The following is a 9,198-nucleotide window of genomic DNA, read 5'->3' as shown; positions in this document are numbered from 1 at the left end:
GAGTTAACTCAGGTCTCTCCATCCATCTGATGCAGCAATAGAGCAGGAGAGACCCTGAGTAGCAATGGGGAGGGGTTTCTAAAGCAAGGGGTTTTGGGGCTACAGACTACTTAGGAACAGACTCAGAAATGGTTTATGTGAGTGGCAATCATGTTAGTAACTTTTAAATGGCTAGAGCTAGTTGGGGGTTACGGTTACCCATTTTTGGGTAGGCCTGGACAAGTCCCAGGCTTTGTCCTTGAGCTGCCATGGAGGCTGGCTGGCCTAGCACGTACTGACTGTGGGGGCTGGCTCAGTGGCCCAGGCTCTGTCTTTGACAGAGGGGTCCCAGACAGTAAACAGTTGGGTGGACCTTGAGCAGTAAGAGTACATCCAGAAGGGGAGCTACTGCAAGGACTATGTCTTTTGTTCATGGCCCTCCCAGAGACTGCTTGCTCAAGTCTCAGTCAAACTGAGATTGAGGCCTGATCTCTGAGAGAAGACTGAGCAGCCTGTTATGGCATCTGCTTGGTCCTTTCAGAATTAATATACCTTTATGGCACACCAGGACTTAATGTTGGTTGTGACCCTGTAATGGTCTCTTGAGCAGGATTTAGAGGCCAATTTTTTAATGGAGAGATGGGCCTTTCTGCTGGTTATAAATCAGGGTTGTCTACTCTGTTTTGAGAATGTAGCTGGTTAATCCTGGGGAACAAACATTTACATCTTATCATACTAATCTCTAACAGGCATGGTTAACATGATACTTATCTTTGTGATATTTGGGATGCAGCCCTCCCTTACCTTAAATTACTTTTGTGAATTGATGTCTCTAAGAACGGCTAAGCACTTATACCATCAATTCTGCTCTACTCTCCTATATCAATTCTACAAAGGAGATACTGTTTACAAGCTCCACAGAATTAACTCCAGTTGGATCCTAGAACTTAATGTTCAAAGTTCCAAGTGCAGTACTTCTGGAAGATACTAGAGGGACCAGGCCTCTCTGAGTTTGGCAAATCTATGTTCCATAGCAGCAACACAGGCACTAAGGGTACCGGCATTTTACATTGATGTCAACAACAAGGATATTCAGAGCACAGTCCCGCTCCCAATGCACTGCACAGATGCAGCTGGTGGAGTGAAGTTACACAGAGGCTGCCAGCCGGCCCCAAGAACTGCAAAGACCACGCAGGACCACAAAGAACCACACTGGAGCATGCAGGATGAGCAGGACCAGGCAGGAACATGCCAAACTTTACATCCGGCCACTTGCTCCCACCCAGCCAGGGGAGGATCCACCACAGTGGCTCCCGTGACTCAACTGACCACTCCTCCCATCTGGGGATGTCAGCCCCTTCCTTGCTCACCACATCGTGGTTTTCCAGCTCGTACCTGCTGCTCTCTGCTCAGCTTCCTGCAGCAGCGCTCACAGCAGAGCACACAAAACCACTAGCCCAAGTTGTCCACAAAGCCAAGACTGAAGCTGACAGCCGGAAGGACCCTGCTCAAACTTCTGACTGGCAGGTCGCCTGAGGGTCTGATTGGCTAGTGAGGCCTAAGTGACAAGAGCTCCTCCCATAGGGTTACACTGTGCTTAAAGACACAGCACAAGGGTTCCTGATCCTGCCTTCCACCCCAGACCCAGACCTTTTCTGACCCAGTGGAGATTTGTATTTCAATAGCACTTGCTCCCTGGCTCTAATAACAGACTGCTATCTTCCTGCTCTCCATAGGCACTTCCCCTTCTCCCTCTTGGAAACAATGTGGCTAGCTAGCTTGTACAGCAGCACATTATACTATGTAGGATGGAGTGATTCCCTTTCACACAGGTGGAAAGGTGCCCAGAATATTAACAACTAAAGAGAGATTTAAGGACACAAAATGAGATGTGTGTTCTGTGGCTTCACACTGAGGTCGGGTGAACTGAAGGTACTTTTTACCTGGTTGTCACAGGAACTTCAGATAACCAGGAAAGAAAAGCAGGAACCAGATCACCAGATCTTTTTTCTACCAGAGGGATGGATAATGGCTCCATTACTTTAGGAGTTTTATTCCTGAACTTCAGAGCAAACTGTTGGCAAATGAATATTAATAAAAAGAGTAGGCTTCAGAGAAAGTTGAATAGTTAGAGAATAATGGAGCTAGGAAGAATATGAGCTATATTGTTAGTCAGCACATCTTCCTTAGTGGGCAAGTGAAAAAAAAAACACAGCTGCATTAGTCAAGGTTTTCTATGTGATCAGGACTGCTAGAATGAATCTCTCCACGTATGTAGAAAGTAGATTTATTAGAATGTCTCACAAGCTCAAGTAGAGCTAGTCTAACAATGGGTGCCTACCAATAGAAATTTGAAGAGTCCAGTAGTTGTTCAGTCCATGAGCCTGGACATCTCAGCTGGTCTTGAGTATACATCAAAATTCCAAAGAAGTAGGCTCTAATGCTGGCAAAGGAATAAACTTGGTAGCCAGAGCTATGGCAAGCAGGGAAAGAGAGAGAGCTTCCTCCTTCAATTTTCTTTATATAGGTAGGCTGCTAACAGAAGGCACAATCCAGATTAAAGGTGGATCTTATTTTGTGCTTGATTGGGTTTTTGGGTGTTTTCAAGACAGTGTATTCCCTCTGGTTGACTGAGGAAGAGAAGACTAGGGCCTGATTTACTGATGGTTCTGTACATCATGCAGGCACCACCCAGAAGTGGAGAGGTGCAGCATTACAACCCCATTCTGGGACAACCCTGAAAGATACGAGTGAAGGGAAATTTTCACAGTGGGCAAAAGTATCTTTCAGGCTTCTATCTGTATGGGGAACGAAAGCTAGATACTCTGAAAGAATCTTCACTGCTCTTAACTGCTAAGGTTTATTTCCACCCTAAGTTTTCTATTCTTGATTATGTTTCCTGTCCAAGGCAGCATAGTCAGGGTCAGACACCTGGTGCTGATTAAAAAGTGGAATTCTCCTCCATTTGAGAGAATAAGCCTCAGCCAGGGATGAGCTCCCTGATTGTTTATCCAATACAACATGATCAGCCAGTTATCTGTATATGACAACTAATAAAAATGGACATAGCATGTTGTATTCATTTTTCAACTTTCCACCTGTGTGACAGGGAATCTCGCCACCCCACATAGTGTAGAGGATTGTGCGAGCTAGCCACATTGTGTCTCAGAGGAAAAAAGGGAAGTGCCTATGGAGAGCAGGAAGGTAGCAATGTCAGCTATTGGAGCCGGGAGCAGATGCTATTCAAATGTTGATCTCTGCTGATCTAGGAAAGGTCTTTGTTTGGGGTGGAAGTCTTGACCAGAAACCACTGTGCTGTGTCTTTAAGCACAGTAACGAAACCACTGTGCTGTGTCTTTTAGCACAGCGTCGCTCTAAGGGAGGTGCTCTTGTTACTCAGGCCTCACTAGCCAATCAGGCCCTCCAGGAACCTACCAATCAGAAGTTGTGCAGGGTCCTTCCGGCCGCGGGCTTCGGGCTTGGCTTTGAAGAGAAGCCGGGGCCTTTCATTTGGTGTGCTGTGTTATGAATGCTGCAGAGAGCTGAGCAGGGAACATGGATGAGCTGGAAAATCTTGACATGGTGAGTAGGGGCCGCCGTCCGTCCCCAGACTGGGAGAAGCAGTCAGTTTAGTCATGGGAGCCAGTGTGGTGCGTCCTCCGCTGGGCAGGTGGGTGCAAGCGGCCAGATGCAGATTTGGGTATGTTCTTGCCTGGTTATGCATAACTCAGCCGGGTCCTGCTCGTCCCGCCTGCTCCAGTGTGGTTCTGCGTGGTCCTGTGTGGTCTTTGCAATTCCCGTAGCCAGCGATCAGACTGCATAACTTCACTCCACCAGCAGTATTGGGAGCGGGACTATGCTTTGAAATATCCTTGTTGTCATCTATCATGGTATCTTCCTCCCTGCCTTCCCACTCTGTCCCTGTTGCAGCTCGACCCTCCCATTTCCCTATGTTCTCATCCCCCACTCCTCGCCCTCTGCCACCCCTCCCCCCACCCAGTCCACTCATGTAGATCTCATCTACTTCTCCTTCACAGGGTCATCCATGTGTCCCTCCTAGGGTCTTTTCCTGTTAGATAGCCTCTCTGGAGTTGTGGGTTGCAGTCTGGCCATCCCTTCCCTCCCATTTAGTATCCACTTATGAGTACATACTATGTTTGTCCCTCTGAGTCTGGGTTACCTCACTCAAGATGACATTTTCTAGATCCATCCATTTGCCTGCAAATTTCATGATATCATTGTTTTTTACTGCTGAGTAGTACTGCATTGTGTATATGTGCCACATTTTCTTTATCCATTCTTCAGTTGAGGGGCATCTAGGTTGTTTCCAGGTTCTTGCTATTACGAATAATGCTGATATGAACATAGTTGAGCATGTGTCCTTGTGGTATGATTGAGCATTCCTTGGGTATATGCCCAAGAGTGGTATAACTGGGGAATAGGAAGAGGGAGGGTACTGGGAAGGCTCTCTGGGAATCCACAAGGTTGACACCATCTTGGTCTGCTGGCAGTGGTCCAGAGGGTGCCTGGACCGGCCTACTCTGGTGACCAGCCTAGCAAATAACCTAGCTGCCATTATAGAGCCTTTGTCCAGTGACAGATGGAGGCAGATACAGAGATCCCCAGCCAGGCACCAGGCTGAGTTTCAGGAATCCAATCCATGAGAGAGAGGAGGGATTCTGCAGGCGGGGAACATGGAGATCATGATGGGAGCATGTGCAGAGATGACCGGCCACACTAGTGGAAACCCATGAACAGTGGACTGTTGGCTATGGAGCTCCCATGGGACTGGACTAGGCCCTCTGGACACAGAAGATGGTTGTTTGGCTCGAACTGTTTGGGGGCACCCAGGCAGGGGGATCAGGATCTGTCTCTGGTGCATGGGCAGGCTTCTGGGAATTCGGTGCCTGTGGTGTGACACCTTGCACAGCCTTGGTGCAGTGGGAAGGGGCTTGGACCTGCCTAGGCTTAGTGTGCTGGGCTCTGCTGCCTCCCCATGGGAGACCTCGATTTGGGGATGTGGGGATGTGGGGTGGCTTGGGAAAGAGGGCTGGGAGTGGGAGGAGGGAGGAGGGGGGCTCTGTGGATAGCATGAGGAGTGAGTAGAAAATTGCTTAATAAAGAAAAATAAAAAAATAAATAAATCCATTCTAAAGAAAAAGAAAAAGAAATATCCTTGTTGTTGACATCACTGTGTAATTTCGATACCCTTAGTGTCTGTGTTGCTGCTGTGGAACACAGATTTGCCCAACTCAGAGCACCCTAGTTCCTCTGATGTCATCCAGATGTACTGCACTTTTAACATTTAACATTAAGTTTAGGACTCACCTGGAGTTAATTCCGTGGAGCTTGTAAGAAGTATCTCCTGTGTGGAGTCCCACTCCACAGCTAAACTGCAATGTAGTAGAGCAGAATTGATGGTAATGGAATTGATGGTATAAGGGCTTAGCAGTTCTTAGGAGACATCAAGTCACGAAGTAGAATTTAGGTAAGGGAGGGCTGCACCCCAAATACCCCAAAGATAAGTAGTATGCGAACTTGCCTGTTAGAGATTAGTATGATAAGATGTAAATGTTTGTTCCCCAGGATTAACCAACTACATTCACATAACAAAGGAGGCAGCTTTGATTTATAACCATCAGAAAGGCCCATCCCTCCATTAAAAAAGTAGTCTCTAAATGCTGCTCAAGTGACTATTACAAGGTCACAGCCAACATTAAGTCCTGGTGTGCCATAAGGGTATATTAGTGTTAGAACAGAAGCACCTGTAGTCTTTTTGAAAAGCAGTTTCGAGTCAAGGTCTTCTATGTTCATTGAGGTGGACTTGAACCCCGTCTATAGCCCCACAGGGCATTGCCCTTGTTATCCTCCTGACTAACCACCCTAGATCTTGGTTTACCCTTCTGCAGCACCACAGAGTTCTAAATTTACAAGTTTGAGTCACATAGTGGACTGTCCATTGCAGAACAGGGAGAGGATTTGTGTGTGGAGCATGGCTTCTCTCTTCAGACCAGAAGAGGAGGAGCAGTGTACTGTGTACACTGCAGAGAAATCACACTAGACAACAGCTAGATCATGACTGAAGTGGAAGGCAGTGAGCGTGAGCTGCGGGGTCTCCATTACAAAGAAGGACTGATGGGGTAGGGTGAGTGACTTTCTCTGTTATTTTACTGTATGTATTAATTCCTTCCACGTGAAAGAAGACAGACAGAATTGGGGGCTGTACAGTTTGAGGAGGACAGCTTGAACTACTAAGTCTTCAGTTTCCAATTAGTGAACTCTCCTTTGCAGATATGTGCAATCCTGGTTGACACAGTTAAGTCAGCTGAGAGGTCTGAGACACAGGCCACTGGCTGTAACTCCATGTGTTAGCTTACAGCACTCAGTGGCTAACACTTTACATGGATCAAAGTCATACAGTCTCTTATTAATGGTATTCACTCTGCCATGGAGGTACCCACTCCCTTTCAAAGTCAGTATAGCTACGTGTTCTTCCAATTATTTTTATCATTTTAAAACATCAATTTTTGGTTTCATTTTTAAAAAAATTCATTTTCTTTAAATATATTACTGCTAGTTTTTTCTATTTTTCAGTGTTTTTCAGTTTAAGAATGTTATTCCATTTTTTTCTTAAGTGCTGTTTGCTTATATATTTACTTATATCAGTTTAGAGCAGTGCTTCTCAACCTTGGGGGTCATGGCTCCCTTTGGGGTATCAAATGACTCTATCACAGGACTGGCCTAAGACCATTGAAAAGCGTGCACGCGCACACACACACACACACACACACACACACACACACACACACAATAATTGATAACGAGCAAAAATATAGTTATGAAGTAGCAGTGAAAATAATTGTATAGTTAGCGGGGGTCATGGCATCATGAGGAACTGTATTAAAGAGTCACAGCATTAGGAATATAGAGAACCATTGTTTCAGATCAATATCTCCTGTAGCTCAGGCTTGCCTCACAGTATATAATCGAAATTTGCTTTGAACACCTAATCCTGCCTCTGCTGCCCAGTGCTGGAAAGACAGTCCTGCAACTCCTTCCCGCTGGTCCTTGATTGGTCTGTGGGAAGCTAAAATGGATCAGTGAATGAGTATCCTCCAACTTCTCTAGATTTTATTGTGAATTTACAAATGAAGTGGGACCTGTGTAAGAACTGAGTTCACTGACCAAAACTAAAGCAGGTGTAGCCACAGCAGAGAAAGGGATGGGCAAGAAGGAGTGTGAAAGCTTTCCTCTATGACAATAGTTGACATTAGTAATAAGTGAGGTCATCAATGTTAGATGATCAATAAATGTTCTGACTGGCCATTACTTGGATCCACAGACCAGGCTTTCAAGAATCTGGACAAAGAACTGAATTTTTGTGAAACCAAATTACGGTGATTACATACCAGTTCAACCTAAATAGAAGAACTGGATAAAATGGTATGGTCCTGACTCCCATGACTGTGTTTTCCAGGTTTAAGATGTACACCTTGAGAGAAATGGTGTGAGTAGTACTTGGTGTGCTCTAATACAAATCCCTAGTCTCTGGAGTACATGGCCATAAAGCCTGTTTCAATTTTTTAACAGGATTTTTTGGAATTGTAATTACATTATTTCCACTGTGTCTTTCCTGTCTTCTAGCCTTCCCATAGACCCTTCCTTGTGTTCTAACCCATGGCCTCTTTTTGTTTAACAGTAATTACTGTTGGAATGTGACCTGTGTTAGGTTGCAGGACCTCCAGCTATGAGGTAAAGGGTTGGCTGCATTGGACATTAAATGCGTTATGGAATGTGCACACATAGGACCCTGTGCCTTGGAAGAGGAAAAGGAAGTGCTCTGGGAAATTGAAAGATTTTACTAAACTACCAAATCCCCAGATTAGTTTCCTGTCCTACCATAGTGTGGAAAGACCAACCTGGGAGGGTTTTTGCTCTCTGAGTCATTTGAACTCTGCTCACCCGGTAGGGTAAATGCTAATGTCCTGAAGCCCAGCTGTGTGGCCCTAGCTAATGAAGGACTCTGGGAAGGCTTAGCAATCAGGAACACCAGTAGGAAGTAGCTTACAGGTTCTTTCCAGGATTCTCCTCTTGTTCTGCTGTAGGGAGCTATGAGGAAGACCACAAGCCTTGCCATGATGAGTGTGGGGGTCACTGTCCTCAGATCAGAAAGAGCAGGTTGGCTGAGCTGTCAGAGCTGCTTGGACTGGGATTGATCACGAGCCATACTGAGTTTCTATTGGTCCATGTGGTGACCTGGGCAGTGGCCCTGGTCCTCTGAGCCTCCCTGTGTATAGATTTCCTGGGTGGGGGAGACTCTGCATTCCAAGCATGGTATGATATGATGCTTGTAGTATCACTGTCCAGTGTGCACACATAGTGCTTTTAGTGTGCAGTGGGAAGACAGATGGGAAAACTGAACATCTGGTTTCCAGAAGTTCTGAACATTGCACTCCACTTTTAGGTTTGTCTTGTTACAATTAGTTTAGAAACTGGTAGAAAGATGGTGATGTGGATTGTCTTTCAGCAATACATGATTAGAATGCTTTTAAATTTCTGCTACCACCAGCCACAATGGTGTGATTCGGTGAAGTTTAGTTCTAGAGGAAAAAAGTGTTTCTGAGCTGCAGAGGTTTCTCAGGTGTGCATAGTGTTGGGCAGGTAGAAAGGGCAGAATCCACATCTTGTGCCATAATCCATGTGACAGGAAGCATATTTAAAGTTTTTCTTCTCTGTTGCTTTGGGATTGGGCTAGGTTTACCTGAAAACACAAGGAGGCACAAGGGGCTGCAGAGCCATAGCAAGAGATCACCTCATTTTGCAGCGAGAACTCTAGAGCATGGGGCTTCTGTCTTTGAAAGAAATATCAGTAGCTGGGGCATTAGAAAGAGCAGTTTAAAAGTCACTTTGTGAGTTCCTTTTGTGAAAGCTGTCAAGATTGTGTTTATTTAATTTCTATATACATAGAATTGTAGGTATCTGGGTAACATTGGTCAAGAACACACTTTTCCTGGTTAAGTTTTCTTAGGTCTTTTGATTAATAGTTGACTCTATTTTTCTTCCTTTGTTCTTAGCTTTTCTCTCTATCCCCATTATTCTATCACAAATATTGTTCACATTCTTGATTGTTGTAGCTTTGTAGTAAGTATAAAAGTCATATTATATCAATCTGCATACTATTTTTCATAATCCCATTGATCATTCTGAATGTTTCCACTG

The 9,198-nt window shown here is 45.2% G+C and overlaps 1 protein-coding gene across 3 annotated transcripts in view; it reads left to right on the top strand.

Annotated features, from left to right (window-relative positions):
• Positions 1-3,376: 3,376 nt before the first annotated feature.
• LOC119086101 (zinc finger protein 431-like) overlaps positions 3,377-9,198 on the top strand; it is a 39,968-nt gene continuing 34,146 nt past the window's right edge. For 2 of the 3 annotated variants that reach the window (XR_003736950.2, XM_028893556.2), the window contains exon 1: positions 3,377-3,561. Coding sequence is in view for 2 of the 3 variants with exons in the window: in XM_028893556.2 (XP_028749389.1) it covers positions 3,535-3,561 (27 nt within the window). In the remaining variant the exon portion in view is untranslated. The remainder of the gene's footprint in view (positions 3,562-9,198) is intronic. The other variant, XM_037208631.1, reaches the window with a different exon arrangement.

The sequence above is a fragment of the Peromyscus leucopus genome, chromosome 9 (genome assembly GCF_004664715.2).
Source record: "Peromyscus leucopus breed LL Stock chromosome 9, UCI_PerLeu_2.1, whole genome shotgun sequence".
NCBI lineage: Eukaryota > Metazoa > Chordata > Mammalia > Rodentia > Cricetidae > Peromyscus > Peromyscus leucopus.
The sequence above is the reverse complement of the archived record's forward strand: the minus strand, read 5'-3'. Positions and strand labels throughout refer to the sequence as shown.